The sequence below is a fragment of the Aplidium turbinatum genome, chromosome 6, assembly GCF_918807975.1.
Source record: "Aplidium turbinatum chromosome 6, kaAplTurb1.1, whole genome shotgun sequence".
Taxonomy (NCBI): domain Eukaryota; kingdom Metazoa; phylum Chordata; class Ascidiacea; order Aplousobranchia; family Polyclinidae; genus Aplidium; species Aplidium turbinatum.
The window spans coordinates 27,836,947-27,864,823 of record NC_137477.1 but is presented as its reverse complement, the minus strand read 5'-3'; the positions used below and the strand labels follow the sequence as shown (position 1 = coordinate 27,864,823).

Genomic DNA, 27,877 nt, shown 5'->3' with positions numbered 1-27,877 from the left:
ACGCACCAAGTTTAAACCAAGTCGTACAAAGTGTGTGTTGTTGTGTAGTACCGCACCTTCTGTAGTTCTTCGCATTGCGTATATGCTGAACAGATAATATTTTTTTGAAGTAATCTATTCATTGTTAAAAATTGGAAAATAAAATGTCATCTGTCACCAAAAAGCGAACCCTTGTTAGCTGTCTTCCAAGTGGATGGGTGAGAGAAGAATGTATAAGACAAAATGGACTTTCCAGAGGAAAAAGTGACATCTCCTACATTGGGTACAAACCATTTTACCTTCCTTAGAGCGTACAATTTTTATTAAACAAGTAAAAATGGTGATATAATATCCCAAATTTTCACAGCTTTTGTAGGTAGTTTACTATTAGCCTAGCCTAAACAACTAAATTTGAGAATCCCACTTACTTGGCAAAAACAAATTATTTTAATGGCATAGCCAGTGCCTATATTGTGATTGTGACATAAATTTCAAGTCTGCTTTGCTTGAATTGACTGAATACATATAGGCTACTGCTTGGAAAATTAGAATCGTCTAAAAAAAATTGTAACCATTTAAATTTTGCAGCCTATTATAAGCTACAAATGTGAGAAGTTGTTTTAACATAATTTTGGAAGGAAGTTTTCTTGTGATTTTTGTTTTCTCTTCAAAATTTCTTATTTTTATTTATATATTTTTGTTTTCTTATCAATTGTTATTTGCAAGTACGGTATGTTAATGTTTTCTCTGTAGTATCATACCATGTGTACTGGACCAGATTACAATACAAAACAAAAAAGGTTTCAATTGATAATGGTTATACCAATAACCATGTCATTAAACAGGCCATTGTTTTAACTTTTTTGCAACTTTTTTTGCATATATACATGTTAAAACTGGTATTGAATTCTAATTTTATATATAGATGTACCGTAGGCTACCGTATATTATAAAACCAGTACAATTGATGATAAACACACTGTTTTTATAGTGTAAAGTGATTTTTGTTCACTGTATATGTAAAATCTCAGCTGTGTTTTAATATTTATATGCTCATCTCATTTGTTACAGCCCAACTGGAAGAAAAGTTAGCAGCAAGTCGGAACTGACTCGATTACTTGGTGCTTCTTGTGACTTGTCTGGATTTGATTATAAATCCGGAAAGATAGTTGAAGCAACCAGTAGGTCATCTCGAAGTCGTTACTCCTACAATGTTAAGGTATCCAAGATTTTTAATAATAGCATGTTTTGTAAAAAGTACATTGATAGATTAAACAGACTATAGATTATTTACAGGTGTTCTCAGCATTTTTACTCTCATTTACCCCTTGCCTACGTTTTACAGATGCTTTGTTCCCACCAGCTTTTTTGAGTTAAAATTTGCATCTATTATGTAGATACTTTATTTTTCCTGCCATAAAAATCATTCCATTGATAGATGCACTTTACCCACAGAGGGAATATTAACTCTGGCTCAAAAACTTTTATTTTGAAGCAATTAACATAATGGTTTCCAACAAGGGGAACAAGTCTTTTAGGCGCAGACAGTTAGGTGCCGGTCAAATAGGCGCCACAGTGCCAAGCTGATACAATCTGCATTAGGGTGTTTCATTTGCTCCCTTTATTTTAATTTTGATCTGTCCCTAAGTTAATTCTGTTTCATTTGGGAAAAAAATAACCTGGAAATAATTTTTAATTTCATGGCCCCCCGTTTACCCCCCCCCACCGCAACTCCGAAATTTCTGCCTACTTCAATCGCCATAACTCAAAAACCACTTTAGATAGACATGGGTTGTTGGGTATCAAAGTTATTGCCATACCCCACTTTAATTCAAAAATGCTGTCAAAATAACAATCTGATCAAAAAAATTTTTTTTTTCAGTTTTGCACAACCTAAGAAAAGCAGTTGGCATGAATATGACATGACACAATATTATCAAAAACCATCTATGAAGTAATAGGACATCACAATAAGTAATAGCACAGCAGGGGCTCACACAACCTCCATTAAGCAGGCAGCAACATGGTGATGGTGTGTTGTGCTTAGCGCATTGGTCTTCCCACCAAAGAGTGTTTACATTAATTTTAGTTACTGAAACCACTGTGTTGCTGTTTTCTTGTGCAAGAAAGGTCAAAATAATTGCCTCCATCCAGTAATAGGTAGTTAAAATAAATTTCAGTCATACTAATGTAAGTCACTGGAAACAGTGTATTGCAGGCAACTCCAAAGCGAGTGCTGCAAAAACTGCCTACTGTGTGCTGTGCTTCAATGATGTTTTTCCGTCCTGGAGATAAAAATTCAATGACGACAATACAAGTGGGACATGAATCATGAATAGTAACACAGCAACAGCTAATGCTGATTAAGTAGGACATGGATAGGATACTAAGGCCTGTATTCTAAGATCTAACTTGAGTTCAAACTGAAACTCAAGTTTGGCTTGGTCCATGTATTTGGTACCGTATACAATAACCCAAGTCCAACTTTCTGATGTATTCAGCAGCATGTATCAAGATAGTCTGCAGCGTCCCTTGTAGTCTGCCTGTAGACACCGTAGTATAGGGGAAGTCACTCTGTTTCGAATTTTTAATGATCTAAAATTTGAAATTACCCAGTCTCCTGATGTTACGCTGTACTGCTCAGTGCTCAGCATAGTTTCCAGAGCGGTGATTAATTAGAGTTCATTGAACTCTGTCGTATTTTCTTGGAAAATTCACTGCAAAATCCAATAACCTTCAAAAACCCAGGAGCTTTGCATAAAGCCAGATGGACGGCAAAGCTGATTTACTCCATTAAGACATATCTTCTGGGAAAGTACATTGGAGAGCTTCCACTTGGCACTGTTACTACCACTCAACAAACCTCAAAGATAAGAGGCTTTGTCAACTTCGTCACTCATGTCATGTGTATTCTCAGTGGTTGTTGACATGTTCATCGCCCACTGATGCTCCATGGAATGATCTAAAGTTTTACAAGATGCTGCTCACTTACAGCAACATCAATAAATGTATTCCTCTGAAGGCATTAAAGAGACACCTTTGGTACTTGACAGAGGAAATGATTTCTCTTTCTCTATTCCGAGAACACACCTCTGTTGAAAAAACTTGGTTTATTGCTGATCGAATGCTACAATGCATTGATACACACTCAGCCATCCCAAAACAGCGACATGGATCTGGGTTTGAAAAACCAAAATTTCCACAACACTTTGGGCCATCAACAAGGCTTGGTGATTTAGTTGGACAAGATTCATGCTATTTTATCAACTTGTTAAACCTGAACCATAAATTTTTGCACCTGCCTGTTAATGAATGGCATGACAACAGCATCTTAAAAGACGGAATGGCCCGTTTCGGCGAGTCCGATTCGGCTAATCCGATTCGGCTAGTCCGATTCGGCGAGTTCCCTATTCGGCGAGAGCCTTTTTCGGCGAGTGCCCTTTTCGGCGAGTTTTTGAAATTTTATTTTTGAAAGGGAATTATCGGGTACCGTAGCCTAACTGTTTTCACATCGTTTTAATTTCGCTGAACGTGCAGAAAGGAATTAAAATAAAATGTTTGAACTATTAAATTAAAATTCGTCATGTCAGTTCAGTTCAATTGTTTTTATTTCTGACCATCATATGAAAAACAATACACGTCAACATAGCAAAGGTAGAAGCGACAAAACGCGAACGCTAAAACGTGCTTGAATTCGTCATGTCCGTTCAGTTGTTTTTAAGTTAGAAGCGACAAAACGCGAACGTTAAAACGTGCTTGTGACCGAAGTAAGTTATTGAGTTGAAAGAAATTTGGCATGGTCGCAACACCTTCAGAAAAATTTAAGATGTGAAGGGAAAATAGAAAAAAAGAAAATGTTACAAAAAAAAACATCATGTTTATATCTATAAGTTAGTACTTTTGAATAGTTAAAATGATTAGTTTGGATCAACAAATGTGTGGCCTACAGCTTGGATTGAAAGGAAATTATCGGGTACTGTAGCCTAGTTGTAGTTATCCCTACCAGCAAAAATTTGTTCCAAGAACCCAGTTAGCCTAACAGTTCATTTTCACATTGTAGTAACACAATGAAAAGGCTAACCAAACGTGTGGCCTATCGTTTTAACGTCGCTAAACGTTGAAATCGTGTAGAAAAGAGAACTTTGATGACTAGGATACGTTGCAAGCCTTAAGGCAGCCGGCGGCCATCGCCGCTAAGTAGTGCTTGAATGACCGCCTGTGCTACCTCCTCCGTAGGCCAAGTTTGGCCTCCGGTTTCTTCTAGCCAATTATTTAATTTCGCAATAGAATGATCGTGGATTAAATGTCGAAAATATGTACTGTAGTATCAAAGAGTGACGCAGAATTAGGTCAGCGCATCATAGTCACTACTGTTGTATTGAATATATCCAGCTGCGATCACCAGCGCTGTAAGTCTTGTTTGCAATTCCAGATGTTTATTTTAACAAAGTGTTAATCCGAAGTGTTAATTTACATCGGCTGGCAATATTGTCGTTTTTATATCGATTCAATGTTGTCGGATATTGAATCGTTGTTAAAAAGGAGAACTAGGTTAGTTGACATCCGTGGGTAAAACACGTGTCTTCATAGTTGAGAACGCTGTGGGTTAGCGACTTCACACCCTCAATGGTAACATCATAACGGAATAAATGGTCAGGTTTTATGAAAGGCGGTATGCAGTTGAAACAATTTACTGAGCTGCGAGCAGTTAAAACAATTTAGGGTCGTTAGATGGTCCCACAATACCGGATTACAATCCTGATAAAGCATTTAATGCGTGGCACAACGATTCTATTGCAGGATGCCGCCCAGACTTCAACAACGCTAAGTGATCATTTTAACATTGTTGCAAGTTTAATGCTATTTACTTGTGCTATCGTTATTGTATTTTGGCCTCCAAGCACGCAGATTTGGCCGCCGAGAAGAAGCTCTCGGTAGGCCACGATGGCTGCCGAAAAAACAAACACGAGTTTTAAGGCCTGCGTTGAAACTGAGAAACATTCACAGAAGCCCTTCGATACGTTGCATTTTTAAGATTATGCATTTTTAAGATAATGTATTCAGACGTTGAATCAATGTACAAATGAACTGTTAGGCTAAATGGGTTCTTGGAACAAATCGAAAAGCTTCTGTGAATGTTTCCCAGTTTCAACGTATCCTAATCAGCAAAGTTATCTTTTCTACACGATTTCAACGTTTAGCGACGTTAAAACGATGTAAAAACGGCAAGTTCTGCTGGTTGGGATAACCAGGCTACGGTACCCGATAATTTCCTTTCAATCCAAGCTGTAGGCCACACATTTGTTGATGCAAACTAATCATTTTAACTATTCAAAAGTACTAACTTATAGACATTAAACATGATTTTTTTTTGTAACATTGTCTTTTTTTATTTTCCGTTCATTTCTTAAATTTTTCTGAAGGTGTTGCGACCATGCCAAATTTCTTTCAACTCAATAACTTACTTCGGTCACAAGCACATTTTAACGTTCGCGTTTTGTCGCTTCTACCTTTGCTGTGTTGACGTGTATTGTTTTTCATATGATGGTCAGAAATAAAAACAACTCAACTGAACTGACATAACGAATTTTAATTTAATAGTTCAAACATTTTATTTTTATTCCTTTCTGCACGATATCAACGTTTAACGATGTAAAAATGGCAATTATAATTAGGTAGGCTACGGTACCCGATAATTCCCTTTAAAAATAAAATTTCAAAAACTCGCCGAAAAGGGCACTCGCCGAAAAAGGCTCTCGCCGAATAGGGAACTCGCCGAATCGGATTAGCCGAATCGGACTCGCCGAATCGGATTCGCCGAATAGTAGCAGACCCTTAAAAGAAAACCTGGTAAATGTCCTAGGAAGCAATGTAATTAATGACTGTGCTGAAAGGTATATAAAATTAAGTTCAGACTTCTTGGGATCTTCTCACAGCAAAGACCATTAGGCCTACCAAGACACCCTGCAAGTGACAGAAAAACACAGAAAGTGTCAACCATTCCTTCGCAAAAGAAGCACCCACTGTTGATGATGCCCAACTGCCTGTTTGACAATTATATGCATGCATCATCAATCATGATAATATGTCAACCAACTGGCTTGGATACTAATCGTACTTGCAGTTTTTGAAAAAATGTAACTATTTGCAGGATTATAGATAACTTAAGCCCGTATTCTAAGATCCAACTTGAGTTCAAGCTGAAACTCAAGTTTGACTTGGTCCATGCATTTGGTATACCATAACCCAAGTCCAACTTGTGTTCCAGCTTGAACTCAAGTTGGATATTAGAATACGGGCCTTAGTATCCTATCCAATGTATCCATGTCCTACTTAATGAGCGTTAGCTGTTGCTGTGTTACTATTCATGATTCATGTCCCACTTGTGTTGTCGTCATTGAATTTTTATCCTCCAGGACGGAAAAACATCATTGAAGCACAGCACATAGTAGGCAATTTTTGCAGCACTCGCTTTGGAGTTGCCTGTAATACACTGTTTCCAGTGACTTAAATTAGTATGACTGGAATTTATTTTAACTACCCATTACTGGATGGAGGCAATCATTTTGACCTTTCTTGCACAAGAAAACAGCAACACAGTGGTTTCAGTAGCTGAAATTAATGTAAACACTCTTTGGTGCGAAGACCAATGCGCTAAGCACAACACACCACGTTGCTGCCTGCTTAATGGAGGTTGTGTGATCCCCTGCTGTGCTATTACTTATTGTGATGTCCTATTACTTCATAGATGGTTTTTGATAATATTGTGTCATGTGATTAATTTTGGTGAACTTGTGTCAGTTGCCACTTATGTTTGGTTGTTCACATCCTATGTTTCGCTATTCAATATTCATGCCAACTGCTTTTCTTAGGTTGTGCAAATAAAAAAAAAGAATTTTTTTGCTCAGATTATTATTTTTGGCAGCATTTTTGAATTAAAGTGCGGTATGGCCCCTGCTGTGCTATTACTTATTGTGATGTCCTATTACTTCATAGATGGTTTTTGATAATATTGTGTCATGTGATTAATTTTGGTGAACTTGTGTCAGTTGCCACTTATGTTTGGTTGTTCACATCCTATGTTTCGCTATTCAATATTCATGCCAACTGCTTTTCTTAGGTTGTGCAAATAAAAAAAAAGAATTTTTTTGCTCAGATTATTATTTTGGCAGCATTTTTGAATTAAAGTGCGGTATGGCAATAACTTTGATACCCAACAACCCATGTCTATCTAAAGTGGTTTTTGAGTTATGGCGATTGGAGTAGGCAGAAATTTCGGAGTTGCGGTGGGGGGGGGTAAACGGGGGGCCATGAAATTAAAAATTATTTTCAGGTTATTTTTTTCCCAAATGGAACAGAATTAACTTAGGGACAGATCAAAATTAAAATAAAGGGAGCAAATGAAACACCCTAATCTGCATACTTTACTAGGAATAGCACCTAAATGAACGGGCGCCACAGTACTCAGCACCTAAATATCCAGACGCTACAGTGTGCGCGCCTATCTGATCTGCGCCTAAAAGATGTGGAACCCCAACAAGGGCATTGTGAGGTATTGACTGTATTGTCATCAGTGTATGACGTTATTGTATGACGTTAACATGTCCTGTGAGATGTTACTAAACAACAGTACCGGTACTGAAATTATCTCTGCACATGGACGTGATTAGGGCTCTGACTCTGAAACTATAGGTGTGTGTGAAAGCTTAGGTTACCCTAGCTTTTTTTACCTTCAAAACTACATGTGCAGCCGGGAAAGACCAATCACGACACTGCCTCGTTAACACGTCGAACACCGTCAATGCTCAAGCAGTCAGTGACAAAGAAGACCAATCATAAAACTAACAAAGTTAAAACTGATCGAATGAAGGCCGATGGAAAATCCCCTCAGCAGGTACAAGATCACAGTGATCACAAGATCTATCTTGTGTTGACTTGTAGTGCACAGAGCGAAATGTGTGCTTTGCCTGTCCATTGATAATAATAATAATATATGAGATGTTGTAAAGCAGAGTGCTTATTCATTTTTCAATCACGTACAGTAAACAACTAATAAAGATAATAACAATATTAAGATTAACAGAGGTATCAACAGTGATACACACGCAAAAGTAAACAGCTAGGTAATATCAATGTAACTAGGTAAAAAGACACACAAAAACACTACCAAAATTTTTTGTTATTGTACTAAAGCAGTGGTTCCCAAACTGTGGTACGCATACCACTAGTGGTACACGAAGGTCTTTCAGATGGTACGCGAGAAACTCACTGAAGTTGACACGTGGACGTCCACGGTTGACAGCAGTTAAAGTAAAACAACTGAATACAATTTGCGCAAACTTTCAAATTACTCAATGTGCATTACTGTGTCATAATCAATGTTATTCATAGGAGATTCAAGTATTTATGACGCAACATTTAGGTCAGTAGTTTTTAAACTTTTTTCGTTGCGACGTTTTCCAAAATCTTTATTGGACTTGTGACTCACTCAGCGATAGGAATTTCAGTAATTTTTATTTATTTGTGTCTCTCTCTAGCCTTATTTGTAGCGCGACGAAATAAATTTAGAATTGCGCTATGTGATTGTTAAACCATAAGCATTTGCTACACTTTCGCAATGATGAGTTCTCATTCACATGTCAGGAGATAACAATATCTGTGAGTGCTTTATTATGCAATTGAGTTTAGATACGAAACGGAATCATTGTGTGACGCCCTTGAAAAATTAAAACTACGCACCAAGAGCGTGGCGACGCACACTTTAAGAACCTCTGACCTAGGTCGTTGAACAGAAATGCCAAAACTTTTCAGTTTTCAATGTTGCTACTGATAGTGGCACTAGTAGTGCACCCTATTTATGGGTATTCTACTATAATCTGACAGCTCAATAGTTTACTGTGATTATATTTAGTCTAATATTAAAATCTTTTAGTCTTGAAGCGCTGTGCTAAAATTTGTTAAACTTTCTTGCTTTTTATTGTACATTTTTGAGATTTTCTGGTTGTAGCGTCGTTGGTGGTACGCGTGCACTGTATGAAACTGCTAAATGGTACATGAATGGAAAAAGTTTGGGAACCACTGTACTAAAGCAATATTGGTATGCATCAATCCAATTATTATTGATGGCATGTGTATCGCCAATTTTTGACTTTACATATATTATACAGTGGATACCTATTCCCATGTCGTGTTGAAATGTGCAGTGAAATGTCCTAAACCCAAGACTAATTTAATCTAAACATCTAGTTTTGTTAAAAAGGGTCTTTGATGTGTCAGCTTTCTAGGCTTGAGAACAAGGTTTGATCGGTGATTTTTCAGGATTTTTTTTTGTGGTGGTTTATGTTTTAAATATGCACAAGTTGATAATCTAGATTACTGCAGTTCAACAGTCTTCGACATTAGCCTCGGCAATTGCCGAGGCAGATGCATGAATGGCGCATTAGCGTCGGCAATAAAAATGCCGAGGCCACACGAGCGGTTGTAAGGTTAGGGTTAGACATTCCTCCCAGTCATAATGCCACAGCCATAGATTTTTTCCTTAGTCAACACCCTGATGGAGCTCTGCGAAAGAGAAAGAGGCGTGTAGATGGGTATCAAAGCACGAAAGCCGCAAAATGTGGTCGCTCCATTGCGAACGGCGAAGACAGTGTAAATTTACAGCCAAGCGATGAGCCTCTTGATGTGTCTGATGAAGCGACAACCTCATTCTCCGATACAGCAGCTGATGATTTCGATTCTGACAGCTAGTTTTTTATCAAACTGACTTTGTGTTGCTCGCAGTTGTGCCAAAATTATGTTAGTGTACTGTATACGAGGCAATCTTCTCGCAGGGAGCTGTTATTCAATACAATTCAATTTATTTTTCTTTGTCAGAATGCAAAAGAAATGATATTGTGAAAAAGAAATACAGTAACAAAAGGAAAAGTTGACAAAACCTTAATGGCTTAAAAAGACGTGCACGAAAAGGATTAATATTGCGGTATATGCATCGATAAATATAGTTAAGCACGGCCACCATTAATTTGTTACCGGTACCTGGTTGCGCAATTAACGTTATTTTATGATAATTCAACGTCGCTAGATGTCGAATTAATGTAAAACAAACGTAAATTTCTGATTGGGCATTGTTGTTACGCAATATAACCCGCCTGGAAAATTAAATCGATTTGTGCTGACTCGAACGTTGAATCAACCCAAAATTAACTTTCTTTTCCCCCGTGAGCTGTTTGACGTGAATTACTGTAACAGCGTGCGTAATCGGGTTGCTCGCTTTATCGCTACTTTTGGTATTACTACATCACAACAAATGAAACAGTGCGGTCGTGATAGACTACTCTAGTATATTTTTCGTTTCTCGTTTTACATATTTTGGTACAAATTTTTTTGTAATAAACGTTCACAGCCATTGCCGAGGCAATTTCAACTTTTGCCGTTTGGCCTCGGCAACGTTTTTGCCGAAGTAAAAATATGCTAGTTTCGAAGACTGTTCAAGTGTTAGTTTGACAAGAAATCTTGGAAATTTTTACTTCATTTACAGCTTGCCCATAAAGTCAACTTATTGTCTATTGTTAACTTTGGTCGTTTTGGCAGATTTTTCGTGAAAAAAGGCTCACAGGTCTGCATGCTGTAGACACCACCAACACTGTTGTGGAAAGCATAGATTTATCTGATATTCTTCAAGGTTTGCTTTTAGCTTGTTTTTAATAATACATATTTATGTGTTCGCAATGTTTCACACTCACACCTCCACTTAAAGTGTAACAAATGGGTGGACGTAGTTGCTGATGGAAAAGTAGCCAAAATAAAGGAACTGGCCAGCCCACTCCTTAGTGTCGAATTCTCAGTGGGCGAACCTTAATAAGGGAAAGACCTCAGTTAGGAGAACCTTATTTTTTTCATTTCCTATCCTACATCCTAATGCTTAGAATTAAGTTGGGACTATGTTTATCTTTAATGTTTCAAGTCCTGCACTGGTAGAGTTTTCTAATGGTGCGACTTTCACTAAGAGGTCTTGTTTCACAACTAATAATCTAAAAAAATAACCCAATATTTTTCATTTTAAAACTTTTCATTCTCTACAACTCATTTTTAATACAACTTTTAATATAGTCAAGTACCGGGATAAATGGAAAGAACTGTGCATGAACGCTTAAGCCTAGAACAGGCATAGTACACGCATTCAAAGAAACAACTCATATGATGTTAAATTGATACTGAGGGGCACATCAGTTCTTAACGCTTCAATTTGTTTTATTTTTGTTCAGTTCTTGAACCGATCACATCATCAGAAGATTTACTTCGGCGAATTTCTACGCACTTACTTGATGCATCAATTCCCATTGTCGGTCAGTCACTTTAGGGCCTTTAGCGCTGTAATATTTTCAATGTCTTTTCTTGAACGGTTTTCCTATTTCTGAAATAGCAGTCGCAAAATGTTTTACCTTGAATTTTATGTGCACTCACATGATTTACTCACATATAACCAACTTTTTGTTTGTTTGTCGTATCCAGGCTTAGCTTGTCGTAGTTTGTCGTAGGCCAGGTTTGTCGTATCCAGGCCAGTGGTTGAAGATTTAGATTAAGTGAACGGGAAGGCAAGAAAGCCAATTTTCGTGTCCACTTTCGGGCATGATTTTAAGTGTCCTGCCAGAGACACAGTTGCATGTTCTTGAGCGGTGGCGAACCGGCGCCCTTTCGATTGCCATTCCAGGGCTCTCACCACTCGGCTATGCTGCCGGCACATAACCAACTAATCCGGACTGAACATTCGAGAAGGCTTGATTCTTAAAACGTGAATTCGTAACGCTCGTCAATTTTTCTTTTTTGAATTGCCACACTGCTCTAATTTTTTGTCCGTTTGGTGTTGGACACGAATCACCACTGCTTACCCAACAGCATTGTGCAACTTCTTTTCTGGCGACCAGGCATGGCCTACCAGATCTTCTTCCCGGCGGAAAAATGCTTGCGCCCGGCAGACAAAACAATAAAAATCCGTAAAAATATCGTGTTTTTAAAAATCTAATCAGTAGTTTTTTTTTCTAAAGGCCCACTTTTGATTTAAAAACCCGTTAATTAATATCGTGTTTTTGCGTTCATTCAGGTAAGAAGGCCCTAAAACATATTTGCAGTTTGTATTTAAATGCACTGCTTTCCAAGTAGGTGTAGAAGTAGTTTTCGAGTTTTTATGGGTCCCCGCTCAGACTTTTGCAAACTTTCATCAGCAATATTTCTTGTTGGTGTGTGCGAAGCTTTGGCTTGCTTGTGAAAAAAGGGTTGCGAGTGAAGAGAAAACAGTTTCACATCCAAATACGAGTGGACAAAAAAGTTTGGAATACGAATGCGAGTGGCAAAATATTGGCCGGCGATCAAACTTTGCCTACCGGCGCGGTGGTTTCGGAGGCGGCGATGATGGCCGCCGGAAGGTTAGAGGCCTGCATCATACCACTGATGCCACTTTCGTATATTTGCCTTTTTAACGTTATATTTATCTTGTAGGTCAAACATCCTCTAACGTTACGAAGGACCCTTGTGTCTGGCTGAACCCTCAACAACCCGCGTGCAAGTCCTTCAATGTAACCGAGGATGACATCAGGTGATAAATATGTTTTGTCTCTTGGCGCCATTCACACATCTGAAGTTGGCTTGGTCAACATTTTTTTTTTTTTTTCAAAGCAAGTTTACTGTTGTAGCAAAACATACCGAGAAATGGTTTAACAACAGTATCGTGTCCGCTGTATGCGTGAATGGGGTCTGCTACTATTCGGTGAGTCTGATTCGGTGAGTTCCTAACCTCTAACCCCTAACCCCAAACTCCTATCCCTAAAACGGCAATGATAATTAGGCTACGGTACCCGATAATTTAAAAAAAAAAGAAATAATCCCCCGTCAAGGGATCGGACTCACCGAAACGGGCCATTCCGGCGTGAATGGGCACAGTTTCCATCCCAGTAGCGACGTTGAAACGATGTAATAATAACAAATTACGTTAGCTGAAACTAAGTGTTTTGAATGCTCGATTAGAAAGAGGCTTCACTGATCCTGTCAACTCACTCATGTCCCAACCGATCTACTAAGGTGCGACTGCTGCCAGGTCAACGTTGGTTGTGAACAGTCTTCGCTCACGTCGAATCGATTCAGAGTGTTTTTAATCTACGTTGAACATTGTTCATGTAAATGAGGCTTGAGAGTGAGAGGGCTGATGTGAAGGCTCAGTAGCGGTGTGGACGCTTTCAAACAAGGGTCAAATCTTTTATTTTTGCTTGACTATATGAGCCCTCAAATTGTCTTCATCCTGAGCGTACGAAAAACCCTTTTTCAACGTACCACAAGTTGTATGTCATCCAGGTTATATGCGAATTAGTTTCTATTCGAAAAGACCAGCCCCAACAAACACAAAAAACGTAACTGACCAAGCTTGATGTAAAAATTGTAACCTTTTATTGCTTGTGCTTTGTGTTAAAACGGACCGTTTGGCCCATAAACAATAACTCCTTTTTTCTACGTTAATTTAACGTCCGCATTCCGCACACTTTGAATCAATGTGAAACGGAACTGATTTTCTAATTAGACAACCCAGACGGCAAAATCCGTCATTTTTACATTGATTCAACGTCTGCAGACGTTGAATCAATGTAAAAATGACAAATTTTGTTATGGACAAGGCTTTCGAGGATGAAAGTTGTTGCTGTTTAAAGTGCCTCTGACAGGTAAATAAATTCGCTTAATTTACCTAAGATACCAAAAAGATGACACTAACAAACTTCCCTGACCAGCAAATCGTAAAAAATATCAACAGGCTACTAAGTTACACGCTTGCAAACTTTCGTTGACATCGGCGAATCTGGCACTCATTCAATTGCGAAAATAAAAACGGCAACACCGCTGTGACGTCACAGTAAGCGGGAAGGATACATTCTTTCTCTGTGATGACTTGGTAAAGTATGGTGCGGCTACTGCAAAACGTGAATGTGTGGGGCTCTGTTGGTCTAAAAAAGCATGTGCAAATTAAGAATTACCGAAATGAAAAAGTGAACTTATTATTACTATCAGGTTTCGATCAAATAGGTTGAGTCATGGCCACCTAAAGATACGGCCTGATTTGTCACATTTTGCTGAAATTTCCAGGTTTTTCTAACTTTGGGCGAACGTTTAAATAAATTTTTCTAAAAATTAGATTTTTACGCTTTTATTATTCTTTTTCCCAGATGACACAATAGGTTTTAACATTCTCACATGTCGAAAAACAAAGAAAATTTGATTTTGAAGATTTTAGTCAGACTGTTAATTTTCAATAACAGTCTGATTTTGCGTTTTTCAACTTACTTCTTCTCATTTGCTACTGCTTCCCCAAGGCAACAAAAAAGTTTTATGTCATTAGGAAACCGCAAAAAGCAAGAACATCTCAAAAAATGTCAGTCAAGGACCAGCAGTAGCTGTAATCAAAATCTGCAAAATGTGACAAATCAGGCCACATCTCCAGGTGGCCATGGTTGAGTTTACTTTTATTAAACAGCATCTCAATTCAATTGAAATTGCAGTTTCATAAGGCTACAATTTTCACACTTTTTTATTTGTCCTAATCTGGCTATAGCCATTTGCAGTGTAACAACAGTATCTCACAAACAGTACCTTTAATTTATGGTTGAGGCAATGCCTACAAATTGCTGTTTATGTGACATTGTCAGTGACAAACACCGTGTGCTTTCTTTTCCCACAAAACAAGGTACTGAGAAGAAAATGGTCAAAGTTTTCTTCAAGTGTTCGAAAATGGGATGGGCCATACAAAACTAGTCGTATACGTTCACTTCACTGAAGATGATTTTGTTAATACCACTCAAGTAAAAATGCCTACAGGCATGTGTTGGAGTGTATGCTACAAGGTGGTGCTCTCGGAAGCAACAATCGGATTGTGATGCCGTCATGCATTGTTTGGCGAATCCGAAACAATTTTCATGATCCAGATGGCCGTTACACAGGATTTCAATGGCCAACTGAAGGCACATTATGAGAGAGAGAGAGAACTTTTATTTATTTTTGAATAGTGATGATGAATTAAATATGTATGATGATTCGTACGATTTCTTCATTTTTCACTTCAAGTATATTTTAGGTTTTGTAGGAACGTATCCAGTACAGTTTTATTAAACTGCAAAAGACAATAAATCTTCTAAAAAAGCAACCGCTTGTACCAACTCCGACCAAACTGTGATCCACCAATTACATCTAGGAAGCGTTTGTTTCATCCGTTGCTAACGACGTCCACTTAGGATGACGTAATACCACCAAAGTCGTCTCAGAGCAGTGAAATATGGAGTTTCACCTGTGGTGGCGCTGCGGAGCAGTCGTTTGATTAAATTACGCCCTAACCAGTCGAGCTACGAGGTTAAGATTAAAAAGTTCGCTAAGTGTAATTCTGCGCTAGGAAATGCTATAAAAAGTTACTATACTTGGATCCAACCTGTCAGGGGCACTTTAAGGTCACGCTACCAAGCCTTGTTTGTAGTTTTTAGATGGTTGAGTTTGGTTATGAAATATGAATTCGATTTTAATGTTGTTGTTTTTTACAAAATGATTTCAGAAAACAGGAGTCCAGGGTGTTAGCGGCCAGGAAGCAATTGGAACACGCCATCCAACTTGACATCGAGTTACAAAGAAAGGAACTTATGGTATTGATCTGACGTTTAAAGTGAGTAATGCTAACCCAGACTTATCAGCTTACATTGGCAACGTCTTGATAATTGTGATTCAAAATTCGTATTCGCTTTGCTGGTTTCCTGATTTGTACAAGCGTTTAAATTGTCCACAAGTGGGCAAGCGAGAGCCGTTTTAACGCCATACTCTGCACTCAGACTCACCGTCATCAATACTTTTTGTACGATGCACAGTTTACACACAAACTGCCCATCAAGCTACAAAAGCTATTTGCGCATAGGCACACTTGTGCTTGTTTGTTGGCGAGGACACACTTTTAAATGTTCCAGCTTTCATCAATGAAAAGGAATTATTGTCGACTGGTCTCTCTGATTAAATTTGCTTGATTTTTATTCCTATATTCTGTAGTGTATTGCTAAGATTTTTGAAGATCCATTGTACTTTTTCAGTGGAAACTGGAAAGTATAACTTATCATGGTTCGATTTGGCAAATGTAATAAGACTTTTTTTGTTAATTCAATAAAACGTGGTTTTCCACATCAACAAATGGTTAAATTTATTTGTCCGATTTACCAATATCCATTATTTCACGTTTTAGTCGTTATTTGAACATCCCTTTCATATTGTATTTCTGCATAACTGTACATGAAGTTTGGCTTGTTGGAGAAACTTAACACCACGTTTTATCCAAATAATGCTCATGCCAGAAGAGCCCTACCAACGTGGTCGGGTGGGTTGCGTAATCTTGTTTAAGTTTTCACGAAGAATTCCTTCTTTTGCCGTTCTCCGGTAATCATTTTTTACTTGATTAATATACGTCTTCATCAATTCGGTAAACACACACTGGCACGTGGTAACAGGCAAAGTGTTTGCTTTGCTGCTGTGCGTTGTTGTTCACTTCGTCTCGTTGTGGTCCAATTTTGTGTCTTTTTACGTCGCTAGCCGTTGAATCTACAAAAAACAAAAGGTGATATCTACTTCTGTACACCAACGAATTCTTCGAAGCTACCATGCAACGGTGGCAGCCAAGTAAACTTTCGCCGCCGATCGTGATCAACAACCTTCTCTCAGCTCGTAGTGGGGTAATTGTAAACCGCAAGTCAAGCATAAGCCTTGAAATTCCTGCGTCAGCTTCTACAACGTGCAGTCAGCATACCACGTGTTGACCACACCACTGTGGCCTGATTTCCACCAACACGTGTTTCCCGAATATTTCAAAAAGCTGCCGCTGTATGTGCCAAACTCTTCTGATTTTGTCACGAGTGAATACACCAATGAGAATCACGGTGCGTTGTATCAACATGGCATCTTGTAAGATTTAAGTCAAATTTTTCTATAAGCGTGTACGTTTTGCTTCATATTTACATACGGTGCTCATATTCCTGAGAAGCTCATTGAGTTTAATTGTCAGTTTTGTCACAACTTTTTTCCTGTTTTATTTTCTTGTAAAATTACCTCTACAAAAATCATCGGTTGTGAATAAGTGTCGCTTTGCTTTAACAACAAACTCGACAACCACTTATACAAGACGTGAATATAATTCGATATACTGCATTCACATCAATCCACTGTCAGGTAACGTTAATAATTCAAATTTTGGCACAGCCGCGTAACAACAACTCAACAACTGGATAGTGGATACTGACTAATCTTAAGTTGTATGCAGAGCATTGATTGGTAGAGGTTAGAATCATTTGGAACATGAATTGTATATTTTACTACCATACCGATTTGACGTGCGTTTTAAGTTGTATATTCAAACCGAAGATTTTTTATTCTCACAGACAAGGCAATCAACGCAAAAGCAATATCATAACTCAATACAAAAAATATACTGTATTTGAATAATACAATAACAAACATAATATCTGTATTTCTGCACATGTCTCATTTTGTTTGAGAAGCACATCTGCGTTGTGATAGCGAAAAACTGACTCGGCATAAACAATTCTTTGTTCATCCCTTCAAGGCGATGAACCAGGTGACGTTATAGCGATGTAAAAAAATGTTTGAGTTCAGTTTCAGCAAAAATGTTTGAGTTCATTATCATTTTCAGCCTGTGGTTGCCCACTGCTGACCGAAGGTCTTTCCCTTTTGTTGCCAATCTAGTCGATCGTGTGTTTTTGGACTTCTATCCGTTGATCCACCGGGAACAGTAGATAATCTCATGATTGACATAGTTCATTTTGGGATTGTTGGGCCATAAACCTCTAAACTTGGCTGAGCTACTTGACCGTTTTATCAGGAGAATTCACAATCTTTCAGTGTTACTCATTACCACTGGCAAAAGACTTTCACAGTCACACACGCCCTGCTTGCAGATTATATGCTAAACCCTTGAGTTGATGGCTTGGTGATGCAATCCTTTCACACCTTCGAAGAAAATTGGAATGTGTGTATTTGAAGAACAGCTCCATAGTGACTGCAAAAGATCTGAAAGTGATGCATCGTTATGGTAATAGACATTGGGTCTTTGAGCAGACTCTTTCGAAGAAATCTTTTCTTTCGGTTGCTTTGAGAATATTCCTACCCAGCAACTTGGCTACGGCTACGCTATTTTTGCTTATTGCATAGTCCAACTCTCTATTTTTTATTACGAGAGATTTGACTTGATCAGGTTAAGTAGAACCAGGGTTGTAAAAAAACCTGGTTTTTTAATAAAATACAGCCCGCCCTGGTTTTAATGGGAACAAATGAGATTTGTGCTAAAAAAAACTGGTTTTGTGGGCAAAAATGAGTTTTATCATGTAAAGATAGCCGAACTTTTTTTTGCAAGTTTACTTCATGGTTTAAAAACAAGTTGACTGTTATTTACACAATTACACAATATGCATTCGTGTGAAAAGTCATTCTCCTAGGCAGTGAGTTGATGGTTGCTAAGCCTGCTATATGTAACAAGAATTTGATTGGTTTATTTATTTTCTGGCAATAGTTGCAACAGAACTAATCCTAGAAAAGATAGCAATCGTGATGAACATTCAAACTTTGCAGTATTTATTTGACTATTTGACTAATTGTTGAAAATAACACTTGAAAGTTTTGTGAAAAAGCTTTGTTCCGTCACAAGTGTGATCATAAGTTTTTTTCTTGAACAGCTTGAAAGTTTTAAATTGGAGCAGTGTTCTTGATCTGGCAACACTAGTTTTGCAGATCCAGCCATCATCATCATCATTTTGTTTCTACCTCGTATGGAGGGTTGGATACAATGCGCCATTGTTCTCGCCCATGAGCTGTGCGTACTGCACTTTCATAAGTTAATTTTGTCCATTTTGTGATGTTTGTTGTCCAAGTCATTCTTGGTCTGCCTTTAGATCCAGCCACGTCCTTTAAAAAGCCCGTTTTTTTTTTCTTATAAAAACCTAGCCCACCCAGGCACCCGGACAGCTACCTACTACAGCCCTGTTAGAGACAATTCAAAATAAAATTCATTACGAACATGGCGCATCTGTTCTTGTTTTTCTACTTTCCGTTTTGTTTTTAATGTGATGAAGTTTGTAACATCTATTCGGATGATGTGTTAAATGGCTGACTCTGTTAATCTCCTTCACAACTGTTTTTTTAATTTGTTACCGAGGTGCGATATTTAGGTTAAAACCAACCAAACAGTTGTTTTTTGTTCGGACAGAGCAACAATGACGTTTTGATTTTAAGCTCATTCTCAAATCATTTTTTGTTGTTTTTTTTCGGATGAAAGGATTTCATATTTTGAATGGCAATCTTGTTGATGTAACTTTAATTGAACAAAGGTTTCTGATGTTTTATATTTGCTCAGGTTGTTACGACTTCGTGATGTTAACATTCGTTTGATTGAAGATCTTTTTAGATCTTTCCAAGTCAGCTGGCAAAATTCTTCGTTTTGAAATTTTTACAGTGTCTGCAGACGATGAAAAAATATGAAAAAGACTAGACACACTAAGCTGAGAAGCAATAAGCTTAAATTTTCTGAGCTGTGATCAGTATGAAACCGTATTCCACCGATCCGTTTTTGATGTAGGGGTTTTTAACATCGCTTTTAACGACCAAAGATTACAAGTCGCCTTTGCATTGCTCCGAAACCAAATTTCGATTGGAAAGAGGAAAACACGTTTGAAGCGACTGTTCAACGACCGGAAGTTGAATTTGACGCGACAGTCTGTTCTCTATACCCGTTAAAATGAGGTTGCAATGAAACACTATCTATATTGGCTGAGCAGGTTTACCTCACTTTAGCTTTACACTGATAAGACCGAGACAATAAAATAGTTTATTAAAATTTAACAAGTAAATGAAGTAATGATTATTATGAGTATATAATGTTGAGACCAATGAGTCTATAGTTTACAAACTCAACGAATGTTTCGAGGACACTGTCCTAGGAAATAAGAATGCCATGCCAAGCAGTGTTTGAGACCACTAGCCGGTTTGCACCGGTTGATGCAAGCGCTGTGTTTATGATGGCTTATTAAGGGAGAATGGACAGAAGCAGTAGCTCATAGGTCACAAAGATTGCCTACCAACATATAAAAGCTGTTTGGGGAGATTTGAGACTTCTCTATCAATGGCATGTTTGCTGTGCAAGCAACATCCTTACTTGCTGCAATTGATTTTGTTTTGATTCCTTTTGCCGGGTTTTGGAAAAAAGAAAACCTGATCAACCCACTTCTCCAATGTTATCGTATTTTATTACGCAGTCTCCCTCAATTAGCTTATCGTGGATTTCGTAATCGCGAAATGTGTTACACGAAACCGTAATCTAATTCGTGATTCTGCCTAGTAATTAGAGCATGAAAGCAAAAACAACACAAAAATAACCAGATAAGATTTTGCGATTGATTTTGAAACCTAATTATCGAGCCCAGTGGTTTTTGCACTGATTCAACGTCTGCAGACTGAAATACGAGTTTTAATTCTTTCATCTTTAGTCTTGCATGTTGTGGTATAGCTTTGCCAATTTTCCTTCTAATATGACACCTGTTGATAGACAGTTAATCTAGGTTAGAAATGTCATGGCTATGTCTTTGAAATTGCCTTGTTCGTCATGAGCGTTGATTTTATGAAAAGCGCTTTGTCGTAAAAGCTAATTAGCAATTACTATTTTCGCTTGACCAACCGTATGCGAGTAAGTTTATTTGGAATTGACGTTCTGTGAAGCAATTCTATCATTTATTCTTTCGTTTCTCTCAGAATTAATTAAACTGCCTTTGGCAACATAATTTATCAAGTTCAGCCTGCAAAATATCATGTTTTTATTCATTTGTCGTCAGCATACGATAAAAGGATAAAGAAATGTAAAAAGTATATACTAATTTTATGCCTGAGAAAGAATCCATAATACTTTTTCCACATCTTCCTGGCGTGATAACTGATAGTATTATCATCGAATCTAGACAAAACAATACGTTTTTATGACTCCACTACTCTCAGTGCCACTTCAGATGTTGGCGGCAAAAGTAGATGTTAGCGCAGTGATCAAACAAAACTTCTGTCTGTCGAAGCTTTGCGATATGGAGGCGGTAAATGTTGGGGAATCATGCCAACAAACGAGGTCGTTTGAAAGTGTTACATAAAAAGTGTTCTCTGCAACAAATTTAATTCATGGCCATGTTTAAAATTTTATCTCTTGTAACTTTTGATGTTCCTTGAGTTTTCTCTTAATGCGATCGGCGTCCCCACTTAAAATATAAAAAGTTGAAATAATAGTATAGTGAGGGTCTTGCTTGGTTTATACTATTTGTTCTTTGGAAATTTTCTAAGAAGTAATGATAAAATTATATGGTGGATAATTGAGTATCCATCACGATGGTAGATGTGCGTCGCTTTCTACACTTTCTGAGGCACATAGTTTCAGTAGTTATAGGGCGCTACAATGCTGAGTGCTAAGCAGAAACGATATCCATCCCAGACAGCAAAATTTGTCATTCTTAATGTAAAAATGACGGATTTTGCTGTCTGGGATAGATTTTGTTTACAATGTGTCGTTGATTAGATGTCAAATGTATGAAAACAAAATCCAGTGGTTTCCATGTGAATCTTTTGTTCTGCAGTTTTGCTTCGTGGAAAGCAGCTTTTTTGTTGAACCACTGCAAAAATAAGCTATACCACTTTTTGTTTGTTTACATAATTGTAAACTTTAGCTAATTGTAACAAACGCCAATTTCCAAAATGTGTTGAGATTTTTCGCAAATAGTTTATTCTTTTTCATCGTCGTGTGTCATGCAGTCGTAGCTCACAGCATCACGCAAGCTCTTGCTCTATCGTTGAACTCAGTTAAATCCTGTGCAGAGCATCTTGCTTTTATGACCGGACGTTCGAGGAGATTTTGCATCGTTTCTGCTGTCATTTATAACTTGTGCTTTCCAAGGAATACCTCCACTGTCGTATCAACGTCTCACATCTTCCAATACCAGTTCTTAAGCGGTTGAGGCATCACCAATAGGCTACTTCCAGGGTTTACGCTTTCTGGAAGGAAGACCTTCCGTGGAAGAGTGATTTATTAATTTTATCCTTTCGCTATTTCAAAACGAAGCAGTGTGGAGACGCTCTGGGTCCTGGCGTACGCCCTGGCGTCCTCATCACAACTATCAAAAAAAGGCAAATGACGTTTATTAGGCAAACGCGGAATTGAACACTCGGCAATGATGGGGCGACTTCCTGGTCAGAGGCACTGGGGGCGTTCGCGTTTGGCAATCTTCAAAAATCTTTCAACATGGACAAACCAAAATTTTGAAAACCTAGTAAGAACTATGGACAATCGATCGTTGTGGAGACTCACGGTAGCCGACGCCTTGTTCAGGGGTCTGCTACTATTCGGTGAGTCCGATTCGGTGAGTTCCTAACCTCTAACCCCTAACCCCTAACCCTAAAACGGCAATGATAATTAGGCTACGGTACCCAATAATTTAAAAAAAAAATTGAAAAAATCCCCCGTCAAGGGATCGGACTCACCGAAACGGGCCATTCCGTTGTTCAGGCATGGCCGATGTTGATGATGATTTCAAAAAGGGAAAGATTTTTCAACTTTTTGGCGCTTCCAACAATCCCCATTAATAATGGCGTCTAGACTCTTAAAAGTTGTCACTAAGATGTTGTTTGAACATTCAGCGACAACAAAGTAACGTAAACCAATGGTATTTTCCTTGGCGTGCACGATCTTGTAAAACGCGTGTCGTAAATGAGCCGTTGCAACCGAGGAGAGTTTACTAAAAAAATGCAGTACTTTTACATTGACTCAACGTCTCATGCATTTACAAAAACAATCAATTAACAAACTACGGCCGCGTTGACAGTTTGCATCGTGAAAAGAGGTCACAGGTTTTTTCCTTTTCTCATTCATCTTGATGTTTGACAGTATGCTTTTTAGTTGAGGAATTTGTCACCTGCTTTGCTGGAAAAGCTGCTTTGAGTGTACTTGATCATCGCTTCCCAGTTTCCTCTGTGAGGTTGATTGCCCGGAACCACAAATGATATTTTTCCCCATATTAGCGCTGCAAAGCTGGGAGAAACGCGTCGCACGAGGAGCGTGATCTACTTTTAAACATTGCCATATTGTTGGAGTTGTGAGCTAATTTTTTTCTCTTACTGTTTCATTGGGTGTGTAAAAATGACAATGATGTAATTTTTGCGGTCGTTTTTGTTTGTATTTCATCACCAACAAATTGACTCGATAAAAGCCTTGAAACCCCATAATAAAATCAAGCTAAAAACGGTATGTGTATTCTTCGCTTCATTGACAAACATGTGCAGGCGTTGAATCAATGTAAACGGGTTGTTGTGCTGGTTGCGATGGCTCATTGAAGAGACTGCCAGTTGATGTCCACTTTTACTTCACAACTACGTCGTAGTTTTCATTCTCTACTCATCTACTGCATCGGTAACCGCCATTCTTTCAAGTAATATTTTCAAAATGTTCCAACATCCGATATTCTTGTCCCAAGTGTGAGTAATACTTGCAAAAAGCATTATTATTTGTCCAGAGCAAACTCCATCTTATCACTTGTTTGTGTTCGCTATCTCTACAAGGCACCAATTTTTGTGTGCCCACTTGTTCTAGTGGCTCTTTGTTTTTGATAACCATCGACATGCATTTATTAGCGACGTGAGAATCGAACGATTTGCACCGCACGACAGCGACCAGCCTTGTGTATTTGCCTCACAAAACGAAACCTTATCGCTGTTTCAATATTTGGAGCTTTTGTGTCTGATTTCGCAGGAGCCAAGCTTGTCTACTGGGTTGGCGTCATACGACAAAACTGTAGTAAAGAGCTATTTTGGTAGATTTAACTAGGTTAAAAGGTCGCAAGGTAATGTTGTTTTCAATATTGATTACGCAATATTGTGGAATAAGTTTGCACTGAAGCTTTGCTGGCTTGCCAAAAGAGGCAATGGTAATTGTTGTGGTCATACATGTTTCTAGTCTAAAATGTAGAGCACACTGTTGCCACTCTCTTGTCATGGAAAAGTACTAGATTTGACTAAAAAAAACACTAGATTCACAAAAAAAGCACTAGCATCATAAATACACGATCATTTACATGCATAATGTACAAAAATGACAGCCAATGGCGTTAGTGAGTGTTAAAAGTCCTTAAAATTTCAAAGTACCGGTAGAACTGAATTTCCTTAAAAGTGATAGTTTGGATTGAGCGGTGTTTTGGACAGTGTTTGGCCAGAAAACTTTATTTTTATCGGGCTACCTGAAAGAGTTAATTGTGCTGTTTCAATACTTTACTGGTTAGTTGTTATTGCCGAGAGTCTTCCGCTATTTTTTCGTAGGCTGATGGGGTAATTAAATCTTCGCAAGTTATGTTTGCTTCTTTTGCTTTGTTCCTGCCGCTGTACATGGGCCCAGTTGACAAAAGTTGCCCTATTTACATCGTATCAACATCGCCACTCGTTGAAACGATGAAAGATTGAAAAGTCGCGCGACTTGGGGTGGGACTCTCCGGAACTGGTCGAAAATCTTTCGTCGCCAACGCCACAAAAGCAATATTTAAACAACTGTCTTTCGTGCTCTCGACACTGCACCATCAGACACATTGATAGACAGGCTTGCCGCTTTAATCTTCGATGTCAACGACATTTGCCACTGTCCATGAACACGTTTTAAAGATGCAAGCAACAAGTCAAATAAAAGCGCTGTTTGCGGTCTGCAAACTTGCTTTAATTAAACCACTGAGCGCTTACGTCGATCAGTTGCATTTCATTGAAACGGCAACCGTTTGCTTGCAAGACCGTAATTCATTCCCCAAAACTGGCCTCATGACCTACTAAAACAGTTTTAGTAGGCCGTGCTGGCCTTTTCTCATTCAACGCAGTTTACTGTTTAAAAATGTGCCTGAGGTGGTATATTCCTCACTACCACACTAGAAGCCGAGAAGGTACTGTGCAAGAACATGCAACGGAGATGGTGAATTGAGGAAATAAATGTCAATGCCATCAGTTGGCGTGTGCGTCGCGAGCTTTCTTCCAATTGCGTCGCACTGAAAAAAAAATGAGAACCGCTGCCTCAAAGCATCGCCAGTGCGTTTTGTGTAGGGATTGTAGATCATAGGGATGCGAAACTTCATCCGCTTTTGGCTTATCCGCAACACTAGAAGGGTTACGTTTTTTTCTAATTTACAAAATATTTTACTTTTTGTGGGTTATATAAGAAGAGTTAAGTTGGTTTGAAAGTAATTTAAGGTTTTTAGTTGAAAGCAAGCCTGCAGTAAAGCGTAAAAAAAATGTCAGATTGGCAATTGACCCTTCTAATGTTGAACGAACAACGGAGTTGCGCGTCCCGTAATGTACCGTCCCTAGTTTTGTGGCAAGGCAATTTGGCAACTAATCTAAAACCAAAACATCGTAATTCATTAGATTAACTCCACCAAATCACATTTTTATGTTTTTTTTCTGAGTCAGTGCTTTTCGGGCGCGTGGGGTCATATGACGTAATGTTGATTTCTTGAAGCTGCAAAATTGATTGGTTTAACCATTGATGGATGGTAATAACGACGTTGTTTGATGTAATTTGAGAAGCGGAATGTCGCAGGCGAGGGTAGAGTTGTGACTCTTGACTTGTGTGTTCTTCTCCGCGTGAATCATTTCTACAGAAAGAAAATTGATCGATTTGAAACGATTTGCTACTGCCAGTGTTTGCTCTGCAGAAGGATCAACATCCGACCAAATTTCCATAAAGTTTCTTTTATCAAAGCAACGCGTGAAGACGTTATGGTAACGATAAAGCAAAAACTTTTCCCTACGACAGCACAGAGCAAAACAGCAGCTTTACGAATTCACATACGAACTGATGGATGGCGTCGTTGATTTTGCAAATTTTTAAGTTGCTTCGTAGCAAGAAATCATTGTTAGTCATCTCACATGGGCAATTACCGACACAAACATCATTTAAAAAAAAAAACAGCTAATAAATTTGACAACTTTCTTGTTCCCGATCTTGTCCGGTAGGCTAACACTCTACTAGTTATTTGATGATTCGCACCCGTTAGATCGGCGCCCGGCTCAAGATGACGCGGCGCTGGTTCGACTTTCGGGGTGTGCGCTTGGGCAACGCATTTTAGGACTGCTCTCTATTCAGCGGCACCTAGTGAATGGAATAATTCCCCGGCAACAACACTTCAACAATCGGAAAAAAATCTTTTGCTTGCTATATGAAAATGTGGTGAACCTATTATTTTGTAGCTTCATTATTTATTGATAACCCAGCCGTCCAATCGGTAAAGCAACAATAGCCGGTCAATAGAGGTTAAATCAATTTTTGTTGTCCTTTACCGCGAAGAAAAATGCGCAACAAAATGTTGATCACATCTTTTTCTTGGTCGGATTGGTATTTTCGTGGCTTGAACAGAGGAGGCAGCTGTTTTTGCGTTAATTTTGTTGTTTTTTTAACGGACGTCTTTTCGCTGGTTCTCATCATGCGCAGCGCAAACCCATGTCAATGCACACCCCACTAAGCGGATAACAATTTATCTGATTTACAAAATACATTAAATAATCACAAACTACGAGGTTTTCTGTGCAAGCAGAAAGTGAAGGCCTGTTTTTCAGGTTCCTCACAGGATTAGAAAGTTCATCCTTTCTTTTCGTCCTTCCAGCAAGTCTAGCGACGTTGAATCGATGTCACAAGACAGATTTTTGTCTAAGTATTAACAGAGCCTTATGTGCGTTACTTCCGAAAGGAGACGTGGAACTTTCAAGAAACGCAGCAAATCAGTAATTACATTTGTTTTTACAGGAAAGGAAGGAGAAAATTTAGACTTGCCACTGCCAACCGACAATTGCCTCTGCTTCCTTGCTTCTCGTGTAGCATTGCATTGATCTGAAGTTAATCTCACATTTGGCCGGCATGAATCAAGTAAAAATCGATCAGTTTGAACGTTACAAATCCGGTTGCGTCTTACAAAGCAGTGACAACATCATACAGCGGCTCTCGGTTGCTTCATAAAGGTGGAACAGCACGTTTCAATTTGCAAAAAAAAATCAATTTTGCCGCAGCTTTACAAGGTCTGTTTTACATTGATGCTGTTATGACTGGTGACAAGCTGGAAGATGTGGAAACACAATTGGAAAGTTGATAAATTTGTTCGCTAGGATTTAATTTAGAATATTGTTTCAGCTTCAGCCAAACTATTGGTATTTTATTTTCATTCCCACAAAATTTCCATCACCTTCTTGCCAATGATATCAACAGGGGTTTGCATAAACATCGTCGCTTTGAGCTGAAATTATTTTTAAATCAAATTTTGTTGCATGTTTTCTTTCGTAAAGTAGTCGGCCAGTTCATATGCTTCGAAGGAAGATAACTTGGCACACTGCTGCTGGAAGATTGCACAATATGTAGGCTTAAAAATATAAAGCATTAATGTCTCATTCCCTTCACTGCAACCAAGGCGAAGGAAACTATTGATCGAGTCATTACAGTGGCTATTTCACATTCTTTCGTTGTAACTTTTATACACTGAATATTTGATTTTGTCATTCTTTCAAGCATTCGTCCCAAGTTGAAACTAATCTGTTAAAACTGCTCTGTTGTCATTTCCAGAGTTTCAGTTGAATGTGTGCTGTACTTTTTCCAATAAAATTAATTTTTCTCAGCTTTCAATGCATCGTTGGTAAGCAAATTTGTTGCAGCCTCTGGGAAGCAAATTCGAAACCAGCTGAAGTTCTTCGCAGCTAGCAAAATTCATTTTTGCTACATTGATTCAACGTCTGCAATCGCTGAGTTAATGTTAAAAGGAATGAGTTTTTTAGTTAGGTTTCTAGCATAATG

The 27,877-nt window shown here is 38.4% G+C and overlaps 1 protein-coding gene across 2 annotated transcripts; it reads left to right on the top strand.

The window, feature by feature from the left end:
- Window positions 1–15: 15 nt before the first annotated feature.
- LOC145772238 (methyl-CpG-binding domain protein 2-like) lies at window positions 16–27,701 on the top strand. Of its 2 annotated transcripts, none has more exons than XM_082584092.1 (8): window positions 16–262; window positions 1,051–1,192; window positions 7,730–7,873; window positions 10,570–10,660; window positions 11,244–11,324; window positions 12,475–12,571; window positions 15,557–15,664; window positions 26,843–27,701. In XM_082584092.1, exons 1-7 carry the CDS (start codon window positions 144–146, stop codon window positions 15,654–15,656), a joined length of 774 nt encoding a protein of 257 aa, XP_082440218.1. In that variant the 5' UTR covers window positions 16–143; the 3' UTR covers window positions 15,657–15,664; window positions 26,843–27,701. The 2 variants fall into 2 exon arrangements, with proteins under 2 accessions (XP_082440218.1, XP_082440217.1); XM_082584091.1 differs by having other exon boundaries at window positions 1,051–1,198.
- The last annotated feature ends 176 nt before the right edge of the window (window positions 27,702–27,877 follow it).